This window comes from Ailuropoda melanoleuca, chromosome 14 (genome assembly GCF_002007445.2).
Source record: "Ailuropoda melanoleuca isolate Jingjing chromosome 14, ASM200744v2, whole genome shotgun sequence".
Taxonomy (NCBI): domain Eukaryota; kingdom Metazoa; phylum Chordata; class Mammalia; order Carnivora; family Ursidae; genus Ailuropoda; species Ailuropoda melanoleuca.
Genome location: NC_048231.1, coordinates 44,493,537 through 44,508,251, shown reverse-complemented (window position 1 = coordinate 44,508,251; position 14,715 = coordinate 44,493,537). Strand labels below are relative to the sequence as shown.

Here is a 14,715-nt window from a genome sequence, read left to right as displayed (position 1 = left end):
GATTTTATTTTTATTTATTTTAGCTAGAGAAAGAGCACGAGCTGGGGGAGGGGCAGGAGGAGAGGGAGAGAATCTCAAGCAAACTGTGTGCTGCAGGAGGAGCCCTGCAGCAGGGCTCGGTCTCAGAACCCTGAGATCATGACCTGAGCTGAAACCAAGAGTCCAACGCTCAACCGACTGAGTCAACCAGGTGTCCCAGGCATTGCATTGTCTTTTTTTTTCTTCCAAGTTTTTATTTAATCTTATTTTTTATAATCTGTAACTACAAAATCAAATGGGTGAAATAAGGGGCGCCTGGGTGGCACAGCGGTTGGGCGTCTGCCTTCGGCTCAGGGCGTGATCCCGGCGTTACGGGATCGAGCCCCACATCAGGCTCCTCTGCTATGAGCCTGCTTCTTCCTCTCCCACTCCCCCTGCTTGTGTTCCCTCTCTAGCTGGCTGTCTCTATCTCTGTTAAATAAATAAATAAAATCTTTAAAAAAAAAATGGGTGAAATAAGACATCTGAGGGAAGTCTAGCTTTTATCCCTGTGCCCTCTACCCTGTTCCCCGCACTCCCTTTGAAGAAACATTAGGTTGTTTTAACTGGCTTTTTTTCTCCCTTAACTCAGTGAAGTATACAGTCACCTCTTCCCGTTCTTAGATGACCACAGTGTACCACATGGACGTCTCCGCTCCCCGTTCAGCACCTGGCTGTGAGCAGTGTCAGAGAGCTGTGTTGTTTACTCAACTGCAGTGATGCGGGTGGATTCCCACACTCTGCTATTACAAACAGTATCTTGGGGCTCCCGGCTGGCTCAGTTGGTAGAGCGTGTGACTCTTGATCTTGAGGTTGTAAGTTCGAGCCCCACACTGGGTGTAGAGATTACTTAAAAAATAAAATCTTTTTTTTAAGATTGTATTTATTTTATTTGACAGAGAGACAGCCAGCGAGAGAGGGAACACAGGCAGGGGGAGTGGGCGAGGAAAGCAGGCTCCCAGTGGAGGAGCCTGATGTGGGGCTCGATCCCAGGACTCCGGGATCACGCCCTGAGCCGAAGGCAGTTGCTTAACCGACTGAGCCACCCAGGCGCCCCTAAAAAATAAAATCTTTAAGAACAAGCAAAACAAAAACCAAGCAGTATCTCAATGAGGAGGCTTCTGCAAACACCTTCTTGTATTTCACCAGTCTTTGAGATAGATTCCTAAAAGTGGGCGTGGTCAAAGGGTGATCTCACATGTGACCGTGCTAGGTGCTGCCCAGGTCCTCCGTCGGCTTGAACTGTTTTCCATTCCATCACTGGGTACGACGGCCCCTTTCCCCACAGCCTCAGCCAGCTGCATGCTGTCACACTGGGAGTCAGTCTGATGGGTGAGAAATGGCCCTTCAATGTACTTTTCATTTCCATTTATCTTATGATCAAGGTTAAGGGTATTTTTATATTTCAGGGCCAGTTGCTTTTCTGTTTCTGTAAATATCATTTGCTTCTCGAAGAATACAGGATTGTAAGGTTTTCTTCTCCCTCAGTTGGCATTTTGAGATCTTTTGTAAATATTTACTGTCTTCACTTTGTTCACCGTGTTCTTTTGCTATCCATACATTGTTTTGTAACGATTTATTTTCCTGTGTTGATTCTGGGTTTTGGTAGGAATGTTCTTACTTCTAGGTTGATGAGGAAACTCACCCACATCTTCTAACATTTGCATAATTTCATTATTATTCTTTTACAAAGTAATCTCTACACCCAACCTGGGGCTCAAACTCACCACCCCAGATCAAGAGCCGCATGCTCTTCTGACCAAGCCGGCCAGGGGCCCTTGCGTGGTTTCTTAGTTCACATTTCAACCTCTAGTCTATTTCAGACTTACCATGGTTTATGATGTGAGGCTCGTTTGCACTTCTGTAGGAACTTTAGACTCGGCTTGTTAGTTTCCATAAAAATGTTTGGGAATGTGAGTACAGCAAATTTAGAGACGAATTTGCAAGGAATTTAGTCTTCCAGTCCTCAAACATGATGTCAATGTCCGGTTTTTCTTTCTTTCAGCAGTGATTTTTTATTTTTTTAATATAGAAGTCTCATACATTTTTACTTTTATCCCTAGGTATCTTATGTTTTTGGATGCTATTAAAAATGGTCTAGACGTTTAAAAATTTTCATTTTCCAGCTGCTCATTGGTAGCACATACAAATACAGCTGACTTTTGCATATTAATCTTGTGCACTGAAATATTGCTGAACCACCTTATTAGTTCCTGGAACTTACCTGTAGATTCCTCAGGATTTTTTAAATAAAGATTTAATGTATTTATTTGAGAGAGAGGGCGAGAGCAAGCGCGTGAGAGCACAAGCAGGGAGGAGAGGGCGAAGCAGGCTTCCCGCAAGAAGGGAGCCCGATACGGGGCTCAATCCCAGGATCCCGAGATCATGACCTGAGCCGAAGGCAGATGCCCAACCGACTGAGCCACCCAGGCGCCCCACAATACATATTTTTTTAAAAGCTTACTTTCATTTTAGGTAATCTCTACACACAATGTGGGGCTCACACTCATGACCCCAAGATCAAGAGTCACACATGCTTTACTGACTGAGCCAGCCGGGAGCCCCTGTCATGCCTTTTCATATAGTTGAAATTAATTTTTCCTTTATGATTAGTGCTGTTTTTGATGGTAAGAAATCTTTGTGTGTCCCAAGGTCATCAAGCCATTTTCTTCTGTATCTTCTAAAGGTCTTTTTTTTTTTTTTTTAAGATTTTTTTTTTTGAGTGAGAAAGAGAGCGCACACAAGCGGGGGGAGGGGCAGAGGGAGAGGGAGAAGCAGCCTCCCTGCTGAACGTGGCGTGCAGCATGGGCTCGATCCCAGGACCCTGAGATCAGGACCTGAGCTGAAGTCAGACACTTAACCAACTGAGTCACCCATGTACCCCTCTCCTAAAAGTCTTTAAAGTTTACCTTGAATATATAGCTCTACAGCCCACCTGGAATTTTTATGTCTGATGTGAGCTAGGCAGTGATTAGATTTGTTTTTCTATAGTGGTATCCAGCTGATGCAACACATTACTGAAAAGACCATCCTTCCCCTGCTGCCCTGCAGGGTCTCTCTGTATGGGTCTGTTCCTGGACTACTTCTCTTCCATCCTAAGCCACATTGTCTTAAGTAGTGTAGCTTAAGGATGTCTTGACATCCTTAAGCTTGTTGGTCTTTAAAATCAAAATAGCTATATTTTGACTTTTGTATTCTCCCATTATTTTTTTTAAAGATTTTATTTACTCATTTGAGAGAGAGAGATAGAGCAGGAGAAAGCAGGAGCTGGGGAGGAGAGAGAGAAGCAGGCTCCCTGCTGAGCAGGTAGCCCGATGTAGGGCTCGATCCCAGGACCCCGGAATCATGACCTGAGCCCAAGGCAGATGCTCAACTGACCCAGCCGCCCAGGGAAACCCTCCCTTATAAATTTTAGACGTGCCAGTTTCCATCACAGAACTTTCTGGGATTTCGATTGGCATTTATAGTGAAACTACAGATCAGTTTGGGGAGAACAAACATCTGTATGATGTTGAGTCTTCCAATCCATGAATATGTTTAGATCTTCTCTCAACATTTGTAGTTTTCAATATTTCTTATGAATCTTTCATCAGATTTCTTTATATTTGATGTTTTAGGATCCAGCTGTAAATGATACTGTTTTAATTTCTTTGTCGTTGTGAGACCTATGTTGTACACATACACACACGATTTGACTTTCGTATATGAGCCTGTATCCTATCACTTTGACTAGAGATATTTATGGATTATTTGGATTTTCACGTACACAAATGCCATTTCTGAGTTTTGTTTTTTCCTTTCCAGATTCTGTAACTGTTTCCTTTTACTGCTCGTTGGGGCTGCTAGGGCCTCTAGCACAAAGCCGAGCAGAGGCCATGACAGCAGGCACGTGTAGACTTTGTTCATCGGGGATGGCTTTATTTCTAGTACATCCGATCCCGAGTGTAGACCAAGCTTTTCTAATGAACTCCTCAGAAGCAGACTCTTGGGTTGGTCTTTTGTCACCAATGTCATCAAAACAGGAACGTTACTGTTCTTTTTTGAAATTTCATTTTTCTCTTTAGTCTCTAAAGAGATCTTATTTTCTTGTCAGCACATGGATTTAGATTTTTTTGCCAGTGTTATAAATAGCATTTCTAATTTTTCAAGATATACTATTTGCCATATTGCTGGAATCTTGTATGTAGTATTTGACTGACTTCCTTTTTAACACCGATTTGACAAATCTTTTCCAGGATTGTGGTTTGAAAACATTTCTGTTATGTTTGAATATATTTCTACCATTTTATAATGTATTTATCCTGCCTTTTCAATGCTCTCCCCACCCCCTTATCTTTTTGATCTTTCTCCAAATTATACCCTATTTCCTCGTATCTTTTTTTTTTCTTAAGGAAGCTGTAGGCCCAATGTGGGGCTGGAACTCACAACTCCAAGATCAAGAGTTGCATGCTGTACCGGCTGAGCCAGCCAGGCACCCGTCTGGTGTCTTTCCTACTTGAACTTGGCTATCTCTACCATCCGCCCCAGCCACTGCCTTAAAGCACGTTGAGTCTGGTCACTGCCGCAGGTCTTCCATTTACTTGGCATTTTAGCTCTCCTTCATTTCTAGCTATCTAGGGTTCTTCCAGAGGTTATGGCTACTGATCCCTAACTCAGTTCCACGCCATCAGAGAACGTACGCTGCGTGATGCTGAGACTTGCCTGGAGGCCCAGCAGCCAGCCAGCGTGTGGCGGTGGAGGGGGTGGCCGAGCGCTGCCGCTGTGGCTGCATGGGTGGGTCAGGGGGGTGGATGGATGTTCAAGTCTTCAGCGTTCACTTACTTCCCAGTTGTTCTATCAACTATGGAGAGAGGGCTGGTAACATTTCCAACTCTAACCGTGGAATTGTTTTGAATTCTGTCAAATTTTGCTTCATAAACTTGCACACACAATGGCAAGCAGGAAACCATTTCTTCTCTGTGTTCTTTACCTTAGGGTTGTGGCCTTAGATTCAAAGTGCCTCTTCCGCAGCCTCTCCTTGGCTCTTCGGCCTTCACCCACGTTGCCATCCTATGTTTAACTGGTGCGCTTGGTCTGCTGACAGGTGACATAATTAGAGGTGCGACTAGACGGAAGCCGGCTGTCGCAGGATCACTCTGTCCCATCTGTTGCTTCTTCCTCTTCCTTCCTGCCCTCTTTTGGATTTTGTAACGTACATCTTGGCTTTTTTTTTTTTTTTAAAGATTTGTTTATTTTAGAAAGAGGGAGAGGGAGAAGACAGAATCCTCAAGCAGACTCCCCAGTGAGCGTGGAGCCGCACGTGGGGCTCCAGCCCACCACCCTGACATCACAGCCTGAGCCGAAACCAAGAGTCGGACGCTCAACTGACTGAGCCGCCCTGGCACCCCTTGGCCTCTTTTTTATATTCTGATTTATACTGCTCGGGACTCAACTGTGCTTCTGGAAGCTGAGTGTGTGTGTTTCTCATCTCCTCCGGAATCCTGCTGGAAGGTGCCTGGAGCTTCTCCTTCAACTTTCCTTTTCGCTTCATTTTTGGTAACTTCGTTCTCTTGTTGATCGGTTTTCTCTTCACGTCTGCTCTTTAACTGCTCTTTTGCATTTTTAACTTTAGTGACTTATTTCTAGTTGCTCTGTGTCCTCTACTTCCTGTGTGCCGAAAGTCCTAGAGCCGTAGTGGGTGGGGACAGACCGCTGCTGGGGACTGGCTGCACCCCGGTTTCAGAGTCCCAGAGCGGAGCCCTGGAAACGGGAAAAGGCCAGAGCAGAGGCGGGACACGAAGCCCCACGTGTGCTGACGAGAGATGGAAAGAGGCGGATGGGAAAGTCGGGGGGGGTCCTACCAGAGCTGGAACAGAGCACTATTATTCGCGGTGCACCTGGGCCCCCAGAGGCTTCCTGGCGGCCGCACGCAGCCCCCCTTGTCCCTAGACTGCCGCGTTCCCTTCCCAGTTATCCAGGAATCACCCCTCAGCTGAACGTACACCTAGTTTTTATTTTGTTCACATTGGTTAAATCTTAAGTTGAATATAATTTTTTATACACAGGAAAATACTTCATGTACCTATGCAGTAAGACAGGTAGGGAATGTGTCGGGAATGTGTCCAGTGCAAATGAAGTATTCACACCCATGCAGAGTGTCCTCAGGTGATTGTCATTTCAGCCTCACATGCCACATGTGGGTCACGCCAGGAAGGAGTGGATTGCCAGGCTCTGCATCGTGTACTTTTGTCCTGTTTATCCTATAAAAATAACTCCAATGGCTGGAATGACCGGGCCACCGGCAGCTCACCCCCTTTGACCACGCGTGGCAGCCGGGGTGGGGATGTGCTCGCTCGGCTCCACGATTGCAGGACGGCTTGGGGGTGGCTGCACCCGCTGGTCTGGCCGCACCCTCAGTAGGGGATGTCGTTCTGATAGTACTGGATCATGTCATACGTCCGGCTCCTGGAAGGAGATTGGAGGGAGGCTGCAGGAGACCGTCTGGTTCTGGGGGCCTTCACGAACCCTCTGAGGCCTTCACGTCTGCCTGGAAAGCTGCACTTAGGAGGTGTCCCTTTCCCCCTCCCTGATGGTACAAATGCAAGATCGCAGACCCTCTGGCTTCCCTGCCAGCCCCTCTTGAAGGGGACACTCCTTCTTCCACCAGTGACCACGGCTGTGTGAGCCCAATTCTGCTCTGTCTCCTGCTGGGCCTCCTCAGCCAAATGCCTGCCTTCTGTCCTGGGCCTACGCCCTGGGCCTGGGAATCCACTGATAGGAGCTGTCCCTGTCTCAGGTGCCACTCTGGCCTCTCACCTGGCATGTGGCACAAGAGTGAGACCCTGTCCTCCTTCCCCCTCGCCCCTCCCAGCACACGCCTTAACTCCACCAACAAAACAATCAGAAGAGACCTCCCTCATCCTGCCGTCTAAACCCCTCTTGTCAGGTCCCCTTGCTTGCCCCTGAGCTACTTCCTGTTTCTCTGCTCCCATCAGGCCCACGTGGGCAGCTCTCCGTGTTCCCCTCAGACTCCGTGTCTCCACCTCCAGGGCAGCAGGGTGGGGAAGCTCAGCTCCAGTGCCGCCCAGGTGCTCAGCCCGGGCTCTGCCTTCGGAACCAGAACCCTACCTCTTCTCAGGGCTCCCCTGTCATAATGGCCAACTGGCCTGTTCCTGCCCTGCCCTGCCTGTCACTGCCCAGGCAGCAGCCTGAGGAAGGTGTTGGGAAGCAGGGGTGGGTGGGGCCGAGGCCTCCCAGAGCTCTTTCTGCTCCTCACCCAGCTTGCTGGGCTGTGCTCACCTCCCCCTCTCCCACCACCCCCGCACTGTGCCCTCTGCACCCAGAGCACGCTTGGCCTCACAGGCTGGGCCCCAGGTGGGAAACTGTGCCTTGAGGCCTCTGTTGGGCATTCCCCTTGGCACACCCCGGCCCCTCTAACCCAGTACCCTGTCACTCTTCGAGGGCTCCCTTCAGGACTTGTGGGACAGGGTCCCCTGGGACAGCAGCATGCCCGTCACTCAGCCCTGACGAGTTGGCCCTGTGCAGGTGCCCAGAGAGCACTGGTGTGTGGTAGGTGGCTCAGGAGGGGAGAGGGGAAGGTGACTCACCTGTTGCTGAGGAAGCAGCTCTGAATGACCTTCATGATGAAATTCGCAGCCTCTCTCTCAGTCATGTTGGGGCTGAACCTGTGCCTGGGGGTAAGGGTCATGTCAGGGCTGCCATGGGGGGTGCTGCACCCTCGAGGCTGCCCTCCCCGTGGGGATGGGGTCTTGCTAATAGACTGCACTTAGCATTTGTGGGAATTTGTTCAGGTGAGGGTTGGCCCAGGGAATGCTCCCTCTTGGGAATAGTTGTAAGGGGCAGGGACACTGTCCTCAGCTGGCTCTGGAGGGCCTGTCCCCTTCTCCAGCATCTCCTGGGCTGCATGGCCCCAGAGCTGGGGGAGGACCAGCCTGGGGCTAAGCCGCTGCAGCCTCAGACCTGGAAGCAGGGGCCAGCACTGCGTCCCTGAGAAATGAAGGGACCCCTGGGATGTCTGCAGCCCCGGCGCGAGACAGGGCCTCACCCAGGAACCCTGTCTGCTCTGGGGTTCCCAGGAGAGCATGTGGCCTTAATAACGATCACATTCACCAGCACTCAGGAGGCTCCCACCTGGAGGTTCCCCCCAAATGGCCTGTGCATGTGCCAAGGACCTACTTCAAGAGCTTGATTGTCTGGCCACGGAAGCAGGGCAGGCCCGTGTCCAACATGAGAGTGACCAGAGAGACGACTGCATCCATGTAGGGCCTGGGGAGAGGCAGGGAAGGGAGGAGGAGGAAGCTGGCCTGAGCGGGTTGGCCCTGCCCGCACTCCTTCAGCGCAGCCCCCACCTGATGGCTGCACACAGCGGCCCACCGCCCTGCACCTCTGCGGCTCACCAGGGCAGCCCCTGCGGTGGCCGGGCTGGGGCTGCTCACACCCCTGGACGGGCTGAGCGGCCTGCCTTGGTCCACGCACCCCAGGCCTCCAGCCACGATTTCTGTGCCTGGCTGAGGAAGTGCAGGTGTGCGGTGCGCACGCAGCCCGACCCTGCGAGGGGGCGTGATGTGGGCTCCAACAGACTCCGGGCTGGAGTTCAGGTGCCACAACACTGCTGTGCGGTCTTGGCCGTGTGACACTCTGAAGCCAGGACAGTAAGTCTTCAGCGGGCAGCTTGGGGGATGGCAGATACTCAGGCTTGGGTGAAGGGGTGAATGGGGTGCTCAGGGCAGGGAGCCCAAGCTGCTGGCAGGCAAGGCCACACCCAGGAGAATATAGAACATGGAGGGACAGACACCCAGAGCAGGAAGTTGCCGGCACAGGTGGGCAGAGTGGCGATAGGAAGGCAAGGCCCGGGCTGCCCAGGCCAGCAGGCAGCCTCTAGCACCTGCCTTGCTTTCTCTGAAGTGCAGCCCCTCCGTCCACAAAGGGGCCAGAGAAGGTCCCATGGAGGCTGGCCTTGTGGGATTGAGTGGCAACCAGGACCGGCGCCCACCTGCCCGCCTTCCTCCCTGTGGTCTCGGTACCCCCACTGGCCCTTCCCTGGGGCTCACCGCACAGCCAGGTAGCCACGGACACACATCTCCATGAACCACTTGAAGGGCGTGGCCTCCATCTTTCCCCCCATGATCATCACCATCTCATCAGTCAGCTTGATGTCTGGCTCCCAGCCAAGGTTGCCGCCTGGTGAGCTTTCGAACATGAAGCCAAAGTCTGCAAAACCCCCAAAGCCATTCTTGATAGGAACAGGTGCCAGGGCAAGATGTGAGCAAGCCTCAGCCAGGGCTGGAGGCACGGGTTCTCACACCCCATAAGCTGGCCACAGGCCGTGTTTTTTAGGGATGGCAGGGGTGGGTGATGGCAAGCAGGCAGGAGAGAAAGGAGGAAGTGGAGATGGGGAGCCAGGCTAGAGCAGAAACGAGCCTGGCCCTGGGTGAGCCACGCTCTGCCTGGTTTCAGTTTGTGACCCCAGAGCACTCCTTGCCCTGCAGCCCTGCTGCTACTTGGCCCCACAGCCTGGCGGCCAATAGCTCGGGCCTCAAAACTGAACTCAAACCCTGACCTGGGCCCTTCCTGGCTGGGTGACCCCAGCATGCCTGGCTCTTCTGTGGGGTGGGGACTGCTGTCCTGCCCCGGGCTCTGGGGGGTGAAAGGAGAGGAAGAGGGTGGCGCTGGGGCCCGGCTGACCGATGTGGATGATGTGGCCCTTCTTGTCCAACATGATGTTCCCGTTGTGCCTGTCCTTGATCTGCAGCAGGAACAGCAGGAGGCTGTAGGCAGCCATGCTCCGGATAAAGTTGTAGCGTGCCTGAGTGGAGAGAGCCCAGGTGCTCACGGATGGCCCCCAAGGGCTGCACCTCCTGGGGCCTTGCAGGCATTTTCCTGCCTCCCTGCCTAGGAACCCAAGGCTTGGGGGTGTTCGCTGGGCCCTTGTTCCCAGCCCTGGAGGCAGAGACCAAATCAGCAAGCCAGATCTTGGGAACAGAAGGGACAAGTGACTGCATCTGGGGGTGCAGGGGCAGCAACCCCTTCCTCCTACACCCACGAACTTGCTTTCTCCTGGGGAGTCCATCTCAAAGTTCCTTTGAACCTTGTAAGCCATCATGGGTCTGGGGGCCGCCCTGCTACTCACCTGCTGGAAGGCCAGGGTGGACTCGTCCCCGTACTGGCGCGTGAAATAGTCGTACATGCCGAAGTCTGTCTGGCGGCCCAGCTGGTCCCGAGAGGTGCAGTCGGGGATGCACTCAATCACTCCGCACTGGGGAGGAAGGGCCAGGTGCCGAGGCCTGCAGGCAGGACTCTTCTCGGCCTGAGGCATTGCGGGCTCCCCCTGGGCTCCTGCATAGGGAACTTACCCCGGGGGCGGTGGCCACCACCCGGTAAGGGAAGACGAAGAGGTCCAGGCCAACCAACTGGAAGATGTTCTTGAAAAGGTCAATAATCTGCAGAGCTAGCATGTCCTGGAGACGAGGGAGGCATGGCATGGTCAGCTGGGCGCCTCCTGTGCTCTAGTCCCCCTGACCCCCAGCAGCAGTGCCAGTGAGGAGGGAGGGAGGGAGGCCATGGCCGAGCAGAAGCCTGCAGCATCTGGCCTCATTGCACACCATGTTGGGCTGGGCTCTCAGGACCATCAGGCACTGGGCTGAACCGAGGCCACGCTGTCTAGCGGGGGATGTGTCAGGGGCGCCTGCCTCCCAGGGGAGTTCCCTCTGGTTGGCCAGGCAATGGACAATGGGTAGGAACTGCTGGAGAGGTCCCTGGGTAGGCAGAAAGCCCCAATTTCCTCTGTGGCACCGCAACCCAAAGTGGGAAGCCAAGCTCTGGTTCCACGCATGAGGTGAGGCCCCGCAGTGCGCCCGAGCCTCAGGGAGGGCAAGCCTGGCCGCTGCTACCTGCCGGCAGTCGTCTCCCACTTTGAAGATGGCCGCCTGCCACGAGATCTTTTGGCCATCAGCCTCTTGCGTGCCACACTCGTCCTCGGAGTCCGAGCAGCACCGCAGACCTGCACGTGGGGTGGAGAGACAGCCTGTTAGCTGGGAGGCAGGGAGAGGCCTTTTGGGTGCACCAGGACAAGCCCTGCTCACAGGCCTAGAACCCTAGGAACCTTGGGGATTGTCTCTGCAGAGCCCCAAGGAGGCCAATGAGGCCCAGCAGACACCTGGGTCAGTGGGTGGAGCCATAGGGCCCTGGGTCTCTTCCAAAGACTGTTGAGGCCTAAATGCAACTGAAAATAGAGCCCCCTTTTCACTGGAAGTGGGGGCCCAGGTGTGCCCGGGACTGGCAGCAGACACTGGGAGCTGGGGGGGGCAGAAGTGTGTGTGTCTGCACCCTGGGATGCTGGGGAGGACTTGGGGGCTGGAGTGCAGGGAAGACCATGGAAGGCATGTCCCCATATTGGAAGGAGGGCACATCCCCTCTACTTGGGTTGATTGGTGTTCCCCCCAAAATTCATGCTCACTCAAAACCGCAGAAGTGACCTTATTTGGAAATAGGATCTTTGCCCATACAGTCAAGTTCATGAGGACTAAGGTGGGCCCTTATCAGAGCAGGACACGGGCACACAGGGAGAAAGCCTTGTGAGGGCAGAGGCAGAGGTGGGAGTGACGAGGGTGCCGAGGATTGCCAAGGCTTGCCAGCAATCAAGCACCGGAAGCTGGGAGAAAGGCATGGAACAGATTCTCCCCCGGAACCCTTTGGAAAGAGCACAGCCGTGCCGACACCCTGATGTCGCGCCTCAGGCCTCCAGAACTGGGGGGGAATACATCCCTGTTGCCGAAGCCACCCAGTCTGTGCACAGCACCCCCCAAAGCCCTGGGCCACTCAGCCTCAGGAAGGTGCCTCCTGGACTTGACGGCTGACCTGGGCCGGTCTCCAGGGGTCTCTGTCACTCTACACCAGCTCCACGCCATCCCTAAACCAGGGCTCAGACTGAGAGCAGAGGGACGTCACCTTTCACGGGGATCTTGTCGTAAACTAAATACGCCCAAGGAAACTGGCATCATCCAAGGAAAACACTTAGATCCCAAACTGTGTTAGAGATTCTTCACTGACCTTCTTTTTCAAGTTCACTAACTCCACATCGTTTCACCTTAAATTTAGCCAGATACGGGGCTTTTGCAGCACTGAAAAACAACAGAAGGAACATGGCATGGGTGCTGGAGTGAAGGAGAACCTGGTGTCAGGGAGCTACCGGACCGCAGGTGGCTGTTCACCTTTGCATGGGCGTCCCGGACTTGTAGTCGATGTCCAGCACGATGGCCTCAGGGTTGCTGGGCAGGTAGCAGCCTGTACAGGGACAGAGGGGGAAGTCACAGGGAGCCCAAGTGTGACCCCCACCCCCGACAGGGCTTCTAGGTCCTCCTCTGGGGCACTGATAACATCTTATTCTGTGGCCCTTTAGGGTCTGTCCTCCCTGATCTGTGGTCTTTCCCTGGATCCTTCCTGATATCTAACAAAAGAGCTGCCACCTCCCAGGAGACGCTTCTCCAGGAGGACGCACGAACCCTCAGCCTTACAGACCCAGCATGCTGCTCCTCGGGGCCCCACCGGCCGCCCAGCGTGGGGCGTTGGGCTGCCTGCTCTCACAGGGCCCGTGAGGGACCTTCCTACCCTGCCTCTGTGCACCTGGAACCCCCTCAGTTCTTGGATTCACCCCACTGACTGTAGCTCCCCTCTCCCAGCACACACGTTAAGTGGGGAGGACAAGAGAAAGCCCATTCCTGGTCAAGGAGCTGGCAGTCCCCCCGCCATGTGAATGAGTGAGTGAGTGTGTGTGTGTGTGTGTGTGTGTGTGTGTGTATGTGTGTGCACGTGTGCCCTCAGCCCCAGGAAGTGCGAAAGTTCCCCACCGGAGAGTGGGCTTCCAGGAAGGGCCCTGAAACAGGAAGGGCTGGGGCACCTGTGGGAGCAAAGTGAGGCCTTGCTGTGCGGTCAGGTGGGCTTTGCTGCCAGGGGAAGGAGGGACAGAAGGATCATGCCATCCCCTCCCAGCTCTCACATCCTCCTTCCCCGGCCAGCTCCAACCGCTCTCTCAGGAGTGCAATCTACTGCTCCTCAGTGTCCCCAGGACAAGACCTGGTGGCAGGGGCTGGGGGGGGGGCTGGGGGCTCATGGACCAGGGAAACTGAGATCCCACGTGGTTGTCAACCCTTCTCTGAGAAGCTGAGCTGCCATTTGCACCAGGCAGGTCAGGGAGCTCAACACAAGTCAAGGAAAGGTCTAAACCAAGGACAGCTGCTGTGAATGTTCACACAGAATGGCCAGGGTTTTGAAAAAAATGAGCTTGTACCCATGGTTAAAAATGGAGACCTGTGAAACAAAGTCTGGATTTCCAGCCTGACTTGAAAAAGCACAGAGCTGGCTGCACTGGGCTCAAATTTCCACATGGCAATAGCTGGTAGGCATCAGGGAGCAACGATCCCCTGGGGGACAGGCACCCTCGGCCCGGCACACCTGTGACACCCCCACTCATGCCCACAGCCTGCGTTGCTCCCATTCCACTGGAGTTCAGGAAACTTCTAGAATAACAGCTGCCAAGGACAGTGTCTGGGCTTTTAGAAAAATAGAAGGCAGCAAGGAAGATAAAGAGTGTCAGGTGAGAAGCGGCTTCCAGCTCACCTGGGGCAGGCTGTGGAGAGGGACACCGGGCGCCCCAGGGCCCAGGTTGATGTGGGCTAGTCACCTCCCTGGTCCCCATGCCCGCCCTGCCCGCCCGCAGGAAGAAGCCCGGTCATCAGCCAACTGTGGGGCCTGCTCACCTGGCTGCACCTTCACTTCAGACAGGGCCGACAGGCACGCCTTTTTCCTCTCATCGCCTTTAGGGTAGGGCCTGCAAAACAGGACAGAAATGTTTTGCTTTGTCGCTGCAGGAACTGGCCTCCGGGGCTTCTGGGGGCAGTACAGGGCCCCTCCTGTCTGCCTCTCTGTTCCTTTCCTCCTAGTTCTAGCTACTACTGAGGGCCCTGCTAGGCCCAGTTCCTCTGGGAGGCCACTCTGAGGGGTCCTTGCCCCGTACTCGTCAGGGGCGATGTGGCCCCTGGGGGACTAAGGTGGAGTTTTCTGGCTGTCTTTCCCCCTCGCTTGTGTGGGGTGTGTGACATTGCTGCAGAGACACACATGGGACACAGCTGGCTCTCGGGTCTATGCTCGAGTGCTGGTTCTGTTGTTTACTTGCAGCATAACGTTGGGCAGGCCCCTCCGACCTCCTGCATCCCTAGGATGAGGATGACAGGGTGAAATGGAATCAGGTGCTGACAGGATGCCCAGGGAATGCTCCCTCCCACCTCTTGAGGCCTCTGTGAGCTACAAACGGCTGCATCACAGCTGTACCTAGTACTGGGCCCTGGAAAAGGCCTCAGGACATACAGGCGAGGCCCTTGGTGACCAAGGTGAGAGAAGCCTGAGCAGCGAGGACAGCCCGGGGAATGAGGCACCTGGGAGGACAGGTAGCCAGTGCTCCCCTGCTGGGGCCTCCCCTAGGCCCTTGGTCAGTTGCCTCCAGGGCCCCGTCCCACACAAATGGGCAGGGCCACCGATGCCCAAGGATGGCATCAGCCTTCGCACATGGACGGCTCAAGGTGAATCAGTAAGACGACACTGGGGGCTACAAAGGAGTCTGGTTTTCCTAATACCCCACGACCCTTCAGAACTTGGAGAGAGCAGAGTGGCCTCAAACTACGTGACACTATTCCGGAATGAAAC

The 14,715-nt window shown here is 54.0% G+C and overlaps 1 protein-coding gene across 1 annotated transcript in view; it reads right to left on the bottom strand.

Annotated features, from left to right (window-relative positions):
• Window positions 1-5,990: 5,990 nt before the first annotated feature.
• Window positions 5,991-14,715, bottom strand: part of PI4KA (phosphatidylinositol 4-kinase alpha) — a 118,676-nt gene continuing 109,951 nt past the window's right edge. The window contains exons 45-55 of the mRNA XM_034643139.1: window positions 13,773-13,843; window positions 12,228-12,300; window positions 12,067-12,137; window positions 10,908-11,017; window positions 10,371-10,475; window positions 10,148-10,273; window positions 9,703-9,823; window positions 9,069-9,228; window positions 8,194-8,283; window positions 7,605-7,688; window positions 5,991-6,462 (exon numbers count right to left, since the gene is read on the bottom strand). Coding sequence (XP_034499030.1) covers window positions 6,411-6,462; window positions 7,605-7,688; window positions 8,194-8,283; window positions 9,069-9,228; window positions 9,703-9,823; window positions 10,148-10,273; window positions 10,371-10,475; window positions 10,908-11,017; window positions 12,067-12,137; window positions 12,228-12,300; window positions 13,773-13,843 — 1,063 coding nt within the window. The 3' untranslated portion in view covers window positions 5,991-6,410. The remainder of the gene's footprint in view (window positions 6,463-7,604; window positions 7,689-8,193; window positions 8,284-9,068; window positions 9,229-9,702; window positions 9,824-10,147; window positions 10,274-10,370; window positions 10,476-10,907; window positions 11,018-12,066; window positions 12,138-12,227; window positions 12,301-13,772; window positions 13,844-14,715) is intronic.